General features: G+C 39.3%; 4 protein-coding genes and 2 long non-coding RNA genes across 7 annotated transcripts in view; 2 read left to right on the top strand and 4 right to left on the bottom strand.

Annotated features, from left to right (window-relative positions):
* Positions 1 to 6,495: 6,495 nt before the first annotated feature.
* LOC129769768 (peptidyl-tRNA hydrolase 2, mitochondrial) lies at positions 6,496 to 6,927 on the bottom strand. The gene has a single exon (XM_055772237.1). It carries the CDS (start codon positions 6,925 to 6,927, stop codon positions 6,535 to 6,537), a length of 393 nt encoding a protein of 130 aa, XP_055628212.1. The 3' UTR covers positions 6,496 to 6,534.
* On the bottom strand, positions 6,920 to 7,259 carry LOC129769769 (cytochrome c oxidase assembly factor 4 homolog, mitochondrial). Its single transcript, XM_055772238.1, has 2 exons — positions 7,105 to 7,259; positions 6,920 to 7,051 (listed from the first exon to the last, which is right to left on the bottom strand). The coding sequence occupies exons 1-2, from the start codon at positions 7,177 to 7,179 to the stop codon at positions 6,944 to 6,946; spliced, it is 183 nt and encodes a 60-aa protein (XP_055628213.1). The 5' UTR covers positions 7,180 to 7,259; the 3' UTR covers positions 6,920 to 6,943.
* Positions 7,260 to 10,181: 2,922 nt separating this feature from the next.
* On the bottom strand, positions 10,182 to 11,136 carry LOC129771699 (uncharacterized). Its single transcript, XR_008742456.1, has 3 exons — positions 10,954 to 11,136; positions 10,789 to 10,886; positions 10,182 to 10,716 (listed from the first exon to the last, which is right to left on the bottom strand). It is a non-coding gene; the product is annotated as an uncharacterized LOC129771699 (long non-coding RNA).
* A 669-nt stretch (positions 11,137 to 11,805) lies between these two features.
* LOC129770086 (uncharacterized) lies at positions 11,806 to 13,442 on the bottom strand. The gene is made up of 3 exons (XR_008742031.1): positions 13,036 to 13,442; positions 12,857 to 12,969; positions 11,806 to 12,786 (listed from the first exon to the last, which is right to left on the bottom strand). It is a non-coding gene; the product is annotated as an uncharacterized LOC129770086 (long non-coding RNA).
* Positions 13,443 to 14,729: 1,287 nt separating this feature from the next.
* LOC129769482 (probable ATP-dependent RNA helicase DHX35) overlaps positions 14,730 to 17,228 on the top strand; it is a 37,794-nt gene continuing 35,295 nt past the window's right edge. The window contains exons 1-3 of one of the 2 annotated variants that reach the window (XM_055771780.1): positions 14,730 to 14,875; positions 14,946 to 15,619; positions 16,617 to 16,834. In XM_055771780.1, the coding sequence (XP_055627755.1) occupies positions 15,583 to 15,619; positions 16,617 to 16,834 (255 nt within the window). In that variant the 5' untranslated portion in view covers positions 14,730 to 14,875; positions 14,946 to 15,582. The remainder of the gene's footprint in view (positions 14,876 to 14,945; positions 15,620 to 16,616; positions 16,835 to 17,228) is intronic. The other variant, XM_055771781.1, reaches the window with a different exon arrangement.
* LOC129769483 (ceramide phosphoethanolamine synthase) overlaps positions 16,693 to 17,228 on the top strand; it is a 28,619-nt gene continuing 28,083 nt past the window's right edge. Inside the window, exon 1 of the mRNA XM_055771782.1 lies at positions 16,693 to 16,834. The gene's annotated coding sequence lies outside the window, so the exon portion shown is untranslated. The remainder of the gene's footprint in view (positions 16,835 to 17,228) is intronic.

Below are 17,228 nucleotides of genomic sequence, written 5' to 3'. Positions count from 1 at the left end.
GTACACCACATCGGTTCGCATCACAACACATCAACAAACCAACCCAAGCAGCCATGTCTGGACATGGTAAAGGAGGAAAAGTGAAGGGAAAGGCAAAATCCCGCTCGAACCGTGTTGATCTGGAGTTCCCCGCAAGGGTAGCTAGGCCGAGCGCGTTAGTACCAGTGCACCAGTCCATCTAGCCGGCGTTATATAGTTTCGGCCGCCGAAGTGATCGAGTTGGCTGGTAGAGCTGCTCGCGACGATAAGAAAAACCGCATTCAGAACAGAACACATCAAGACAACAACAGGCAGTTGCAGCGAGTGGCGAGTGGCAAACGCAATCGCAAAATGGCATCAGGTAGCAGAAGAAAAAAGTTTGTTCTTTATACAAACTGCTTTGGTGGCAAATCCAGAACAAGGCGGCATCGAGGGCGCTCGAAATGGTTTTTTTCAAAACCACGAGTACTAAGTTTTCTAAATTGGAACCATTCCATAAAACAAGGCGCTTTTCAGGGCCATTAAACCTTCCAAAAAAGAGTTTAGGAGATACAGTTCAATGCTTTCTAAAACATTATCCAAAATAATAATAAAACACAAATTGATTTTTTCATAATTTGTTTGCCAGGATCTGATGAGTATGTGAATTTGGCAGTTGTTCTGAGCTTATTGATAGTTGGGGACTTTCCTGATTATTCAATTTTCACCAATTCTTAAATTGTTTCCAGATTGAAAGTACAGTAATTTACAATTAGTTCGACATTTAGCTAATTGGACGGACATGTAATGCGACTTATTTAGTTGGACATTTTTGTAAACATAGAGATCCAAATTATGACCCCAAATTGAAAGTCGACACTGTACCACTGTCATCGTAAATATTCAATTACAGGTTGAAATCGCCTCCAATGCGACACTGAGTGGCGCTTCGGCACGTCGCATTGAATGTAATTTACTGTAAAATATGTCACAAGCTGGATGGGAAGAAATTTTCCAACTGTGAAAGCTGTGGCGAGTGGCAAATGCAATCGCTAAACAGAAAGGTTTAGCCGAACAAGATGGGGATATCGAGTGATAACAAAACAATAAACTCTTTGGATTGAAGATAATTATATGATCCTGAAAAGGACCCTTTTTAGCCTGCATGTGAATCCAACGAGCGAACAAATCGTAATGAATGTATTTTTTTGCCATCGCTCCCTTTTAACGCTCATTCGTTCGTCTCGTTGGACTCGCCCCTCTGGCTGAGTCTGCCGATTTGTCTCTATCCTGTGAGTATGTACCGCTAGAGTATAAAACACGCGGACCCCAAAAAAATATCTCATTTTCTTTCAAACCGTAAACCCGTGTGGTTGTACGGCATCGGCATCGTGGACGTAACAAAGGAGGACAAGTTAAGGGAAAGGCAAAGTCTCACTCGAACCGTGCAGGTCTCCAGTTCCCTGTTGGTCGCATTCACTGATTGCTCCGCAAGGGTAACTAGGCCGAACGGATTGGTGCCGGAGCACCAGTATACCTAACAGCGATTATAGAGTTTCGGCCGTCGGAGTGCTCGAGTTGGCTTGCAAAGCTGCTCACGACAATCAGAAAACCCGCATCAAGAACAGAGCAACTTCGGTTCGGCGCTCATCAAGGCAACAATTAGTTTCAGTGAGTGGCAAAGTGTTTCTCCGGCACGTCGCATTAAATGTAATTTACTGAACCACTTGTCCCAAGCTGGATGGGAAGAAATTTTCCAACTGTGAAAGCTGTGGCGAGTGGCAAACGCAATAGCTAAGCAGGAAGGTATAACCAAACAAGATGGGAAATCGAGTGATAACAAAAACACAACACCAAAGGTTCTTTTCAGAACCATCAACATATTCATAAAGAGTAAACAGTAAACTAATCCATTTTTCAAGTAGATAGGTAGGTATTCACGTATTCAAAATAAAACAATATATTTAAAATATATATTTAACAAAAGCTGTCCCCTTTGTATTGTCCTACGTCACTCCGGTTATGTCCCCGACATTACCCACCCGTCTTTTTATTTATGTTTATTTATGTATTGAGGATTTAACGTACTGTTTTTATCCTAATTTTCATCGTCTACATTTTTTTATGAAATCGATTATTAACAGAATCGTGGATTTCCTCATATCCCCTCCTTTTCTTGAAGAAAATATGTCACCCTTCTAAACTCGAGTCGACCGCGAGTAATCGGTTTCCTATATTATTAACATTAGAATTAAGGAAAAATGTATATATACTAGTAACAATACAGTAAGGAGTTCGGCACCTTTAAACTTATGTATCTAAGCCTGTAAAAAAAACTATTTAAATTAAAAAAAAAAGAATCGTGGATTTAAATTCTTAAGACTAAACACATCAACATAAATCGAGAAGTAATCAAGCAAATGGAACCATGTTTGGCATGTGGAGGTTTTAGGGAGCAATAAATGTTTCTATGTGGGTTCGATATTTCTCCTTCCTCTCTAAGGTAGGGCAGACACACAAATGAAACACAAATTTCTGCATAACTCGAAAACTAATCAAGCAAATGGAGTCAAATTTCTCATGTGAGGGTTTTTGGGTAGGTAAAATGTTAAAATACTACACATATTTCAACCAACCATATTACAAACAAACATGACAATTGAAAATTTTTCGGAAAACTCTCGTGGAAAATGAGAAAATTTGGAAAATTGTAATCCCACATGTTCTACAATTACATCGTGATAAGTATTAGGCTGTCAAAAAAGTCCTGCGGTATTTCCGCGAGGTGTAGTTGTAAGCGCGTAGTTCTAGTTGTATTCATTGTATCGAGTCATACTATAGCTTATTGGAAAGGTATAATATAGACCATGACAGTGTTTTGTTTGTTTAAGTCGTTCGTGAGTTATAGTGTCGCAAATATGGAGCAAAATAAAGAGAAAATCCGACATATTTTACAGTACTACTATGACAAAGGCAAAAATGCATCTCAAGCTGCCAATAAAATTTGTGCAGTTTATGGACCCGATACAGTTTCCATTTCCACCGCACAACGATGGTTTCAACGTTTTCGTTCTGGTGTAGAGGTCGTCGAAGATGCGCCACGCTCCGGAAGGCCTGTCGTCGAAAATTGCGACAAAATCGCTGAATTAGCCGAGAAAGACCGTGCCACACACGTTAACGCAAAAAAACATCTTTGACCGTATCGACGCATGTGAATCGCTGCTGAATCGCAACAAAATCGACCCGTTTCTGAAGCGGATGGTGACTGACGATGAAAAGTGGGTCACTTACGACAACGTGAAGCACAAACGGTCGTGGTCGAAGCCCGCTGAAGCGGTTCAGACGGTGGCCAAGCCCTCATTAACGGCCAGGAAGGTTCTGCTGTGTGTTTGGTGGGATTGTCAAGGAATAATCTATTATGAGCTGCTTCCCTATGGCCAAACGCTCAATTCGGACCTGTACTGCCAACAACTGGACCGCTTGAAGGTAGCACTCATGAAGAAGAGGCCATCTTTGATAAACAGAGGCCGCATTGTCTTCCATCAGGACAATGCCAGGCCACACACTTCTTTGGTGACGCGCCAGAAGCTCCGGGAGCTCGGATGGGAGGTTCTTTTGCATCCGCCGTATAGTCCGGACCTTGCACCAAGTGACTACCACCTGTTTTTGTCCATGGCGAACGAGCTAGGTAGTCAGAAGTTAGCCACAAAAGAGGCCTGTGATAATTGGCTATCCGAGTTTTGACGTAGGACTACGTCTTTCATTTCTATACCGGGGTGTAAAATCAAAGTTTCGAAAACGAAAGCGTTACGCCGGAGACCGAGATTTTGAGTGTTAATAGCTCCTAAACAACTGAACGAAATGGTATGATAAACCCTTCATTCGAAAGATAAAATGTCTACGCGTTCTATACTTGTTACTTTCTGATCCAAAAACTTGTTTCAATAGTCTTAAATTTGCTTTCAAAATAGGCTATTGAAATCACCAATCGGTATATAAGCGAGCGCCGCTCGGAAATCCACTCAGTTCCAATTGAATAGCGATTGGAGCATGTTGTCGCTGTTGTGGTGAAGCTCTTCGTTTATCATGAAAATGCAGAATAACGCTGTCACCAAGAGCCTGTTTGTGCACCTTAGGCCAGAAGGGAATCCATCAGGAGGAGAGTGATGCTACAAACGGTTCCCCGGGAAGATCTCGAAGCAGCCGCTACACACACACACATACACATACACGCACGGAATTATTTCCGTTTGGATCGAGAAAGATCCGGAAAATAATCTGCCAGTTCCTCTAGGAATTTAAAAATACATTCATGTGAAAGAGTTTATTTGAATGTTTTCTATCCATGTAACACTGTGACCAAATATGTTTCAATCAAGTGCTATTAACAGATGGTTATCGAGTTAGCATTAACCACTGGTGGGCTTCCAGTATCGAGGAAAATGTGGAAATATCTAATCGTTACTGAAAATAATCTGCCAGTTCCTCTGGGAATTTAAAATTACATTCATATGAAAGAGTTTATTTGAATGTTTTCTATCCATGTAACACTGTGACCAAATACATTAGGTTTAGTGATTTTTCAATCAATCGCAATCAACAGGATAGCTTCTGAAGATTATTCTTCCCCATCAGTAGGATATTTCCGTATCCAATATTGGATGCATAAAACCTTGTGCCTCCAACGTAACGCTCTCGTTTTCGAAGTTCTCCAAATATTCATTCATTCAGAATGAATTCAGATTCAACTTCATACAAATGATCTCTAAATCAACGATAGTCCTACGTCACCCTTGCGGTTATACCATAGATATAACCCACTTCCTGTTTTTTGCCAATAAGGAAGCGAGCTTCTATAACAGGGGTATTATGAAGTTGCCATCTCGTTGGGAACAAGTCATCGAACAAAACGGCGCATATTTGACTTAAAACAGATGATTGTAACTAATTTTATGAACAAATGAAAATTCAAAAAAAATACCGCAGGACTTTTTTGACAGCCTAATATCATTAGTCCATTTAATGTTTGCGCTAAAGAAATTGATCTTTGTTTGAAAGTGGAATTAGATTTTCCGGTGAAAAAACATACTCCTATATTTTATTTATTTTATTATACTATATTTTCTATATCAAACAAGTATTCTATGTAACGAAGAAACATGTTATTTAAACCAGAAATGTGTCTGAAAAGAATTCTATACTATAATAACGAGTTTTGTAGAAGTACTAGGAAATTTATAGTAAACTAGCTGACCCGGCAAACTTCGTCGCGACCAAAATTTATTTTTCGTTATCTCATCCACGTTTTCTTACTAAGCGTACCTTCATAGGTCTAATCGCAGAACTGTGCATTAATTGATCTTCTAATCTACCCTTTAAAATTATTTTTTATCATAAAATTTCAGTACTTCTACCAAAGCTCGACGTTATAATATCAGATTATTTTCAGACACAATTTTCGTACAAGATTTTTCATCCACTTGCAAATAACATATTTCTCCGTTAGATGAATAAATGTTTGATACAGAAAATATGATATAATGAAGACAGTCCTCAATCGGACAATTCCTTTCTCGAGATTTGCTCTTATCAACACATTCGGCGATCCATTTTTATTTATATAGATAGAAGACGATATAGATAAATCGAATGAAGATCAATTTCGTTAACGCAAACATCAAATGGACTAACAACGCTTGTCAATATGTAATTGTAAAACACATACGAATTGAATTTTTCAAATTGTCTCATTTTCAGAGTTTTCCGAAAATTTTCAATTGTCATGTTTGGTTGAAATATGTGCATTATTTTTATGGGACCCCGTCTCCTTTCAGAGGAGGAAGGTGTGTCATACCATCATAGAAAAATTTCTCGTACCCAAAAACGCACACATCCCAAATTTGCTCCATTTGCTTGATTAGTTTTCGAGTTATGCAGAAGTTTGTGTTTCATTTGTATGGCAGCCCCCATGCTCTTAGAGAGGGGGCAGGAGTCTCGAACCACCGTAGAAACGTTTCGGGCCCCCTAAAACCTCGACATGCCAAATATGGCTTAATTTGCTTGATTTGTTCTCGCGTTATGCAGGAACTTAGAGAGGGGGGAGGAGTGTCGAACTACCATAGAAACGTTTATCGATCCTGAAAGCCTCTATTTGCTAAGTTTGATTCCATTTGTTTGATTAGTTCTCGAGTTGTTCAGCCCCCTCCCCCTCTCTTATAGAGGGGGTGGAGTGTCTAACCACCGTAAAAAAAATTATTGCACCCTGAAACTTCCACAGGCTAAATTTGGTTTCATTTGCTTGATTAATTCTCGAATATGCAGACATTTATGTTTCATTTGTAAGGCAGCCCCTCCAAGAGAGAGAGAGGAGTATCTTACCACCATAGAAACATTTATTGCACCCTAAAACATCCATACCCCTAATTTTGTTTCATTTGCTTGATTAATTTTTGAGTAATGCAGAAATTTGTGTTTCATTTGTATGGCGAATGATATTTAATTCGGTGATTAAAAAAGCTGTAGTTTTCTTTTGTAGACACAATCAATTTATTTTAGGAAACGCAACTTATGACTAGGCTATAACAATTTCAGGTGCCCTGTCAATGCATCAATTACTTCACTCGAATCCGGTCCGAGAGCAAGCACAGTTTCGGTGCCACATCCGACCTGGGTTTTGCCAGCATCCTTGACGATCTCAGCCACCACGCTCTTCTCACGGGCGTGAGCGGCAATTTGCTTCATTTCCTGAAGATTATCTATTTTTGCCACAATCTTCGGTTGTCCTTGAGCGAGCCATAATTCAAGTTTATCTTTGCTGACCGAAGCTGATTTCATGTAACTCATCACAGCTGCATGAGCACACTGAGAGGCTATTTTTCCTTTCCCTAATCCTAGATCCGATCTAACCACTAGAACCATCTTGGTTGGTCCTCCAATCGACGTCGATATCAACGTTTTAAGGAAACCCATTGCAACTGATTAGCTATTATTCGTATTTCTGTCGCTGCTTTTCAGTGTAGACTTGCATACAAGTTTTGAACTCCTTCACCACGTTTTGACACTTGCGCCAGTCACCGGTTTCGGCGATGCACTCCTGAAATGAAGAACTTTAGTGTTCATGTTATTTAACTAACAAACACACTTTACCTGCACTTTATAATGAAGGTCTATGCAACCAGTTTGTTTCAACATCTGTTCCACCGGATCCTCTGTGTCACCCATGTTTTATTTCTATTTTCTGTTCAGAACATTCATGTCCAATAACATTCCAGTAGAAATTCAATGAATGAATGGATTGTGTAACATAAACAAATGTGCATGTAAGAATCAAGATAATTCTGTTATAGTAGGTGCTGCAATTTCTCCCCTAATTTTCTGAAGGGGAAAATTCGCGTTGACAGCGTTGAGTTCCTATTTGTGAATAGTGAATGATACTGGTTTTCCAAGTGGATATACACACGTCTAGAATGAAAATAATGCATGAACAATTATTATCGAATCATGTTATCATATTCTCAAAGAAGGCCCGTCTATGGGTGACGACCAGAGAGGAGCGAATGTCTAAGCCGATGTTCTTTCTTTCGGGGTTTGCGGCGAATGAGAAGATAATCAGTACGAAGTGCCTGTTCATCAACAAGTATTACGCGAATAGGGATGTTGCCTTTGGTCAGATTATGCCCATTATGTCAAGTCATCATCGGGAGAGATGGACCAGCTGAAGGTAAATGTTGTACCGAAGGCTGCCAATCCAACCAAGGCCTCCAGCTATGACCTATAGAAGGACTAAACTTAAACGAATGATCTATTCCAATAATTACGTGGCCAAACGGAAAAGCAGTTCATTATGTACCAAGGCCCCAACGGAGATGAAGATCATGCCGACAACCATCTTTTCATTGGCCATGACTAAGGCCAAATTCTGATGCTTAATAAACGTAGGAATTTGTTCCATTGAATTATCGTTTGTAGTTATTTTTCATCGTCATCCGAAATTAGTCCATTCTTTTAAAGCATACTTTGGGCATCCCAACAAACAGTCATCAGCTATTATTATACCAGTCAGCTGAATAATTGTCGAACAATAGCATTAAGAGCTTGATAAAACGATATGCTGAACTATACGTTGTTTAAAAGATTATTCAGGTCAAAATAAAGCTTTTGTTCAACCATTAACATTTACCTGGTTGTTATACTAACCAAATAAATATCGTGAATCGTTTTGATGATGCTTTTATTTTTGTTTGTACAGCAACTCATAAAAAACTGAACAGACACTATTTAAGTTTGAAATATAGCTTTTATTAGACTATGATACATTGACCAACCGACACAATCCGATCATTAGCTGTAATAAAACTAGTCAATTAAAAAATGGTCGAACAATAGCATTGAGTGCTTAATAAGACGATATGATGATTTATATCTTGTATAAAAGTTGATAAAGACCAAATTGATTCTTTTGATCAAACACTGGTATTAATCTGGATGATACACCAGAAAAAAATATTTTGGAAACCATTCTGTGTGGCATGTGCTGGTAACACGAGCATCGTCAGTTTTGCGATCAAGAGGAAAGACACTCGGCACATCTTCTGCCATCTTATCAGCAGGCAGTCACCGTTCGGCTTTGGGCGGTCTCCGATTATTCCCCGAACGCTCAAGAACACACAGATCCTTCAACTGCAAAGCAGCTTTGTATCACGCATGACAGATTACTGAAAGAAGAATTTGCTGCCAGCTTTGTCTAAGCTCATGGTCGACTGCTTGTTAAACTGACTAAAACGAAATAGAACAAATATTTGTCGAACGTTTAAAACGTTCATCAGACAGCTGCATTTGTGAATGATTCCTTTGAGTCCCCCGAGTCCCTGTTGTAGTAGAAAATCTTAATCGGATTGGGAAATTTATAAACTCGTACGGGTTTCGAAATATGGGTGATGGTTTTCCAAACTTTTTTGGCATATAAACTTCACGCAGACCAAGATACATTAACATAGAAATAATCATTTAAATCAGTTTATCTATTCAAGAGTTAAATCGGGACATAAGAACACTAAATCATTTTTACGTATCTAGCTGCCCAAATAAATGCAGCGCTGATAACAATGACGTCGTATGTTTACGCACTACATTTCTCTGCTATCGGGAGTATCTATTAGCGAATTCGTTTTTGATCAGTTTCAACCCCAGTGCCACACTAAGGCCGATTACACATTATCCGGTTTCTGCCGGACCGGTTTCAATAAGCGCCGCTGGGTTTGGACGGATAACCGGATAACAATGTGAAAGACACCTCATGCTACACAAAAACGTGCATCTCTCACATACACATAGGTGCATTTATTTATACAGTGAATTGACAGGTAAACATTGCCACGGCCTACAGAGACAAGGCTAGCTACTCCGGATCAGTCATTTTTTAGTAACGTCATCTGAGTCGTTGAAGCAAACAGTGTGTTCTTATTTTTTATTTTTCGTGCTTTGTAAGTTTGTGCGTTGATAATATAGTTGATTATATTTAACACCATGAATAATTTGATAAAACATTTATCCACAAAGAACATAATTCTCGGTTTTTTGGAAAGCGAAAGAATCTCTTTTTTGGTCCGATAATGTCATTTTCATAATTTATACACCCGCTCACAGCGCATTGAACCATTTTCGATTTTTCATTTCAGGAACATTTACGCGTAAGTCGGAAAACAAAATACAACTGGCGACTGTTTACACTGACAATTCGGATGACGTCATAAAAAAAATGTTTACTCGCTAAAGAACTAGCCTTGTCTCTGTAATATTCCTGCTACATGCAAGCTGTTTTCGATTTTGATTTTTGTTTGTTCTGAATATACAATCGTTCTAGGAAAAAGATTTATCCAAGAATAAGATTTGGAAGCGCAGGGATCAAAATGGGAGTAAATGGGAGAGTATGTACTAGGGGTACATGGGAACTGCTCACACGACAAGGTCTCTGGCGGAGCTAACGGGAAAGAAGTAAACCGTTTTAACACCATAATAATTCCGCGCAGACTTCTCGCCAAACATTTTTTGTGGCACTCTTGGAGAAATCCAGCCATATACCGGGCGTGTTGACGAAACAATATCTTTTTTTGTGATCTAATCTTTCCTTGGGATGTAAATTTGCAATGATAACCAAATATAAAAAAACTTACTTAACAGAAAAACTTGGTTGTCGTAAACAGTATTATAAAAACTAACTCAAGTCCAGTTGCACTGTACTTATCCATATGCCAAATTATTTTATTCCCAAACATACACAAATATCATGATTCATTTCAAACGCGCTGATGCCATATATTTTTACAATAGATTTTTTGCCTACGATAGAATGTGTGTCCATTCATTTATTCTTGAGTGTATTTTTATTTCACTATTGCAGTAATAATCTAAACTAAACTAAAATTAACATCTAAATTTTCCTTCAAACACTATCTCATACTTCCGCAAATCCTCGTCCAGAAACGCGCTTAGCATAAGCCGCAATTTCTCGAGCACGTACTCCCGGGGCAAAGGTCGCTTTGTCGAGTGCATTTCGCATGAACGCACAGCTGTTAATATGCAGATCCTGAGCGGAGAATGTCGAATGAGATATGCCAACCGCTGGATGGTTTCGCTCTGACAGAGCCGATGTTTCGGCGTCGGACAGGGAAACTTCTTGATGACGGAGCACAGATCGGATAGTTTGGGCTTGAGTTCCTCGGCCACATCGTCGTCGATAGCATCCCGGATCAGATCAAACTGTGTGGAGATCCGAATAAAAATATTAGTAGAGAGAGCTATTTTTGGTGTGTCAAATCAACAAAAACTAACCTTCACATTCAGCTCGATAGTCGCTCAAAATCTGCCCTTTGATGAACTTTTTGGAGATTTGAACTCGTTCAGTAGCGATTCCAAATAAGGGAAGTTGACTGTGAACAAAGCAAAAACAGATGTCAATTAAATTACTCGATCAATATGTCGAAAGACACCATCCACCGTTGATTACACAGTCCGTGGCAATATGCTCCATGATGACCTCGTACGTGACCATTGTGACCATTGATTCACTTTGAGCAGAAACTTGCATCGCTGAATTTGTTCCACAGCAGCGAAATAAAAAAGCAAAATTTCGGCATCCATTTCACATCCGACTTCTGAATTGATTTCAAAAACAACAAACAAACGTCAATAGCTCACACATATTAATCCATGAGACGATAAATTTCCTGAATTGTACTCATACTAACACACATGACAAACAACTGTCAATTCGAGTTGATGGTATGGAGCTTCGTGCTCCGTTTTTGGGAAATGATAATGGATTTTCAGGTGCAGTAAACTCGTATACAAAATAAAAATTATGAATGAAAATAAACATTTTCTTCAACAAATATGTTTTTATGTAATAGAGCAATACGTTCTTCCGCAAGTAGTGAAAAAAACCCTGAACAAGAATTGTGTTTGATAGCGATTTCATATTATAATGATGAGTTTTGGTGAAAATATCAGGAAAGTTATACAAAAATAATTAAGTAACAGTCAGTTCTACGTGTTTTAAGTAATCACATAATACGCAGTAAAAAATTTCATTGAAAATTTAAACAACTTAAAACTGTCTTGAGGTGTAATAATCTTATAGAGAATGATTTGCCTTCCTAAACCGATGTCTCCACCAGACGCCGACACAATACTACTGTCATCGCTTATAATGCTTGTCCGGTCACCAGACATCGCAGTCGCAGTGGACGGCTGCATCACGGCGCCGTAAAGAGGTTGGTACGGTCGAAATTTGCCTTAGGGCGATTACACATTATCCGGTTTCCGCCGGACCGGTTTCAAAAAGCGCCGCTGGGTTTGGACGGATAACCGGATAACAATGTGAAAGAGTCATCGCACTACACAAAACCGTACATCATTCACATACACATACATGCATTTATTAATATAGTGGAATGACAGGTAAACATTGCAAATATTTCAGCTACATGCAGCTGATTGCATATGGGAAATCCTGAAACCACAACTGCTGCGGCAACCACGAGCCTTCCCAAATTTGTGTCCATTGGAGAGTACATTCGGCCGGGGTGTAGTACGCCAGGCCTCGCGTACACTACTTGCACATCAGAGCGGTGTTCTTATGTTAAATAAACATGAAAAACCTACTGGACAAAAAACATGGCTGTAATAAACAGTATTTCAAAAAAACTAACTTTAGTCCAGTTGCGGTGTACTTATCCACACGCTAAGTTCTTTTATTTCCAAACATACACAACTAGCATGATTTATTTCACACGCTCTGTTGCCACATATTTTTTCAACAGTCTCAGAAACACGGTTAGAAAAAAGTGTAAAATTTGATGAACCAATAATTATATCATTTCGTAACAAGGGGGGGGGGTACTTAATTATATGTGATATGTGTTCAGTTCCTGTGATTATCCTTAGAATTTACCTACGAGAGAGTATATGCTTATTCATCCATTCTAGACTGTCTATTTTATTCCACCATTGCAGTAATTATTCTTACGATTAAAATTACATAGTAATTTTCCTTCAAACACTATCTCACTATCTCTTCGTCCAGAAAGGCGCTCAGCATACATATGTCGCAATTCCTGGTGCACGTACTCCTGGAGCAAGGACAGCTTCTCGAACGCATTTCGCTTCAACGTACAGCTGTTAATAAGCGGATCCTGGGCGATGAATGACGAATCAGAAATGCCAACAACTGGGTGATTTCGCTCTTTCTGAACCGATACTTTTGTGTCGGAGTTCCTCGAGTCGAGTTGCGGACACATCATCGTCGATCGTGTTCCGGGTCAGGACGAACTGTGTGGAATACCGTATAAGAATTAGAAGAGAGAACTATTTTGGTGTGTTTAATTGAACAAAAACTGACCTTCACATTCAGCTCGATGAAGTCGCTCAAAATTTTGCCCTTGATGAACCAGTTGGAAATTTATTTCACATCCTTGATCTCGATCAATACTGATTTCGAATAAGGGAAGTTGTCTGTGAACAAAACAAAAACAGAGGTTAATTAAGAACTCGATCAATTTGTCGAAAGACACTACCCACCGTTAATAACACAATCCATGGCAATATACTCCATGATGCCCTCGTGCGCCTGTGACCATTGCTTCGCTTTGATCAGAAAGGTTCATCACTTAACTTGTTCCATAGCAGCGAAATAAAAATTTCGGCATCCATATCACTTGCGACTTCTGAATTGACTCCAAAACAAACAAACGTCAATACCACACATACTAATGCATGAGAGGAAAAATTGCCTGAATTGTACTAACACTAACAGACATCACAAACAACTGTCAATTCGCGTTGAGCTTCATGCTCCGCTTTTGGGAAATGATAGTGATAATGGACTTTCAGGTGCAGTAAACACATATATAAAATAAAAAATTATGAATGAAAATTAACTTTTTCTTATATGTTATATGTTTTTATGTAATAGAGTAGCACGTTTTTTGCAAGAGAGGAAATACCCCGGAACAATAATTATGTTTGATAGTGATTTTATATTACAATATTGAGTTTTAGTGAAAATATCAAGAAAATTATATAGAAATGATTAAACAAGAATCAGTACCGCAGGTTTTAAGAAATGAAATAAGTAATGAAATAAATTTTCATTAAAAATTTAAACAACTCAAAACTGTCTTAAGGTTTAATAATCTTATAGAGAATGATTTGCTTTCCCAAACTGATGTCTCCACCAGACGTCGACACAATACTACTTTCATCGCGTATAATACTTGTCCGATCGCCGGACATGTAGTCGCAGTAGACGGCTGCATCACGGCGCCGTAAATAGGTTGGTACGGTTGAAATTTGCCATTTGGGTTTCAGACCGGTCCGGCAGAAACCGGATAATGTGTAATCGGCCTAACTGCTGTCATAACGTTTTTTTATTCACTCAGTTCCAGCCTAGTGTCGCACTAGGTTCGTCCCGAAAGCTGTTAGTTTCGCACTGGGATGTTTCACGGGTTGGTACTCGGGTTCACCAATACAACTATACTGAAATGTCAAGTTCCGAGTATTGTTTTGAAAAATCTAAAAATAAAGAATATGAAAATGGAAAACCTGCTACTTTTGCTTTTGTATTTTTGGAATCGTAATCCAATTCGGATTCTGATTTTGAAGAGTTTATTGGCGTAGACGGCATTAAGCTTCGTGTGCTTTCATTGGGAGGCTAAAATAATGATGGAAATTCAGGTGGAATAAACATGCTTTCAAAATCAAAATTATGAATGAAAATTTACTTTGACGTATCGAATATTTATTTTATGTGATGAAATAAGGATTTTTTTTATCGATATCGCAGAAACACATTGAACGAAAACTGTCTAATGATGATGTTATATTATAATAGTAATTATTTGTGGAACAAACAGGAAATGCATCGACAAATGGTTAAGTTAGTGTAAGGATTACTTGTGTTAGGTAACCAAACAATATGAAGTAAAACTTTCCATTCAAACTTTTATATGTTTACACTGCACTTGGCCCTTCTGATCTGATAGAGAATAATTTACCTCCCAAGCACTAATATCGCCACCAGACGTCGACACTGTACATTTGTCATCGCAAATATAAACAAATCAGACTATATAACGCACACCAACAAACCACCGCATTCGTGAAACTGAAAACGTTTTTTTTTATTACAGTCAGTGTGGCACTAACTCAGTTAAAAACGAATTCGCTATATGTTCCGTTGTATGCCGCGACCTGAATATCAAGAACCTTTTCAACCGTCAGTTTTCGCTTCAGCTTTCCAGCCACTCAGTTCACGTCGAACATTGATGCAGTCGGTGTGCTACGATTTCACTCGTAATTTGTTTCGGCGTCATTCTACGCTACACATTTTGTTTGGTCTGAATTAACGCTTCGATGCTGTGTAAGAATATATTGCATCAACAGGAAAGATAACCATTTTACATTGATACGGAACAAAACTCTTTTCGTAGTTTTTCTAAATCATACGGAACGGATGTTTTTGTTTGTGAGGGTCAGCGACACGGGCTATATTTTCCTCCATCCGTGAGACGAATACAACGGAGACCACGGAACGACGGGGATACGAGATTTCGTTTGTTTTGTGTTTTGGGAGAAGTCTAAATTTAGCGTTGACCGAGAAGTGTTTCGATGAATTAACTCGTGCAGGAAGACCTTCGTTAGAATTGGGTTGTGAAACGGAAACAGATGAATGCGGAAGTGAAACAGAGAGGAACTAAAAAACAGAGAAGAACGAACCAGGGGAACTCGCTATTGGCGTTGGCTACGTCTCCCATATACAAGGCAAATAATTGAGGAATGATATCATCGTCGTTCACAGTGATTTGACCGCCCCATTCGGCGCTACTCCGGTGCGGAAACTAGCAAAAAATAAATATAGTTGAAGTGTTGTTAAGTGTAAAACATTGAACGAATACCGTCACCACCGTGAAGCGGCATTGCTGTCTATTGAGGTCATCGAAGATGTTCGCTGGTTATTGCCGCTGCTAGTTTGCGGGCCGTTGGAAAACTTTCTCGCAAAATACTCCAGTGGAACGGCAAATTTCCGAGAGAATAGTGCAGCAAAAATAGTGCACAGCACTGCGTATTATGAGCGCTAGTCGGATCCCCAAGTTTTTAAAACCGGGTGAGTATTATTCCTTGTGTTTTTGATTCCTTCCATCTGTCTAAATGTGGAGATATTTATTTTGCAACGGCTGGCCTCATTCAGTCCATCCAGTCTGATGATACAGTGAAGGGGATTAACCAATCAGAAAGCGATTATCGTTTGAACTCGGTTTGCTTTTGAACCAAGAACGAGAACCGGTTTTTTGAAGATTAGGTTGTAACAGCTGATAGTTGGAATTAGCCTTCCTTATTGGCCAGTTTGGCAAGCTAAAAAAACAATCAGAAAGAAGTTGAATTGATAAAATTTCGTATTGAGGAAAATTATTTCACATTCTCATTATTGCAGAACGTATTTGACTTCAACTTAACTAACAGTAAGCTAAATAATCAATGAAGAAGAATGACTCATCCTATATTATAGCTATACACGATGTATCTTCACTGTTAAGATTAGTGTTATCATCGGCTGCATGTTTTATTGGCGCTAGGGAACTGTTCCAGTTTTAATCACACCACATCGTATCGAACCATTGCAGCGCTCCACGGAAGTGTGGCAGTGGAGAAATAGGAATAAATCGAAAGAAGAATGTCAACAAACTTCAATATTATTTGCTATACTCTACCCTCAGATGTACGTTTATCGAATTGATTAGTTTCATAAAGTGTTCCTCGATAGGAAATACATTTAATCATTTTTCATCGATAGACTAGCGCTGACGCCATTCCCAATTGAGTTCATTAAACGGGTCACTACTTTTAGGAAAAAGTTTTGCTAAGAAGTTCGATAGCGGTAATTGAACCGATTCAGCAATGTTAATTCACACATTTCAGGGCACTAGTTCAATTAGTGGACTCGTTCTGTCGAAGCGTATTCGCATAGTCGAATTCCCCGAAAAATACCTGGCAGCTGTTTCGGTTCTTTCCCTTCCGACTTGTTGTGCTTTTTGTGGCCTATATGCCATTATCGCAGCAATTATCTACATTATAGGTATATGTCTATCGAATTCTTCTTCCAGATGACGAGTCATTCTCATCAGAACGTGACGCAGCCCCTACCGATGATCACGTAACCTCGTTCGTGTTCAACGCCCATCACTCGCTCAACCTTTCCGCGCAGCGCGAACGTCTTCCGATCCGACAGTATCGCGACAAGATCCTCTACTGTCTCGAGAACTACCAAACGCTGGTACTGGTCGGCGAAACGGGGTCCGGCAAGAGCACACAAGTACCGCAGGTGAGTTTAATTTCCATCTTCCATATATTCGTGATTTGTTCGGGTTGGAAATCGAACTCGACACATAAGCCTCATCAGTCAGGATAGGGAGATGTTAAACTCGCGTCAATCCCCATGTTAAACTCGTGTTTTGGGGGTGCTCGTTGTCGTTTGTCGCGCGCTCTGTCTGTCCATGTACATTATCTACCGAAGGAAGGCTTTCTGGGTGACGCATACAGTCGTTTGCTGTTGATTGATTAATTGATTGCTGATAGTGCCAAAATGTTTCGTTGAACATTGTGGAGTACCGTGGGATTTTTGACGTAGGACTACGTCTTCAATTTCTGTACCGGAGTGTAAGTTCAAAGTTTCGAAAGCAAGAGTGACTCTGGACTGCAAGGTTTTGAACGTTAAT

This window comes from Toxorhynchites rutilus, chromosome 2 (assembly GCF_029784135.1).
Source record: "Toxorhynchites rutilus septentrionalis strain SRP chromosome 2, ASM2978413v1, whole genome shotgun sequence".
NCBI classification, from domain to species: Eukaryota; Metazoa; Arthropoda; class Insecta; order Diptera; family Culicidae; genus Toxorhynchites; species Toxorhynchites rutilus.
This window is presented reverse-complemented; position numbering and strand designations above follow the sequence as displayed.

What these genes read in the sequence shown, in the direction of transcription:
- LOC129769769 (XM_055772238.1), bottom strand. Translation starts at nt 7,179, where the DNA reads ATGGGTGACACAGAGGATCCGGTGGAACAGATGTTGAAACAAACTGGT. An exon ending in ACCTTCATTATAAAGTGCAG is followed by an intron (nt 7,052 to 7,104) that starts GTAAAGTGTGTT and finishes TCTTCATTTCAG; the next exon opens with GAGTGCATCGCCGAAACCGG.
- LOC129769768 (XM_055772237.1), bottom strand. Translation starts at nt 6,927, where the DNA reads ATGGGTTTCCTTAAAACGTTGATATCGACGTCGATTGGAGGACCAACC.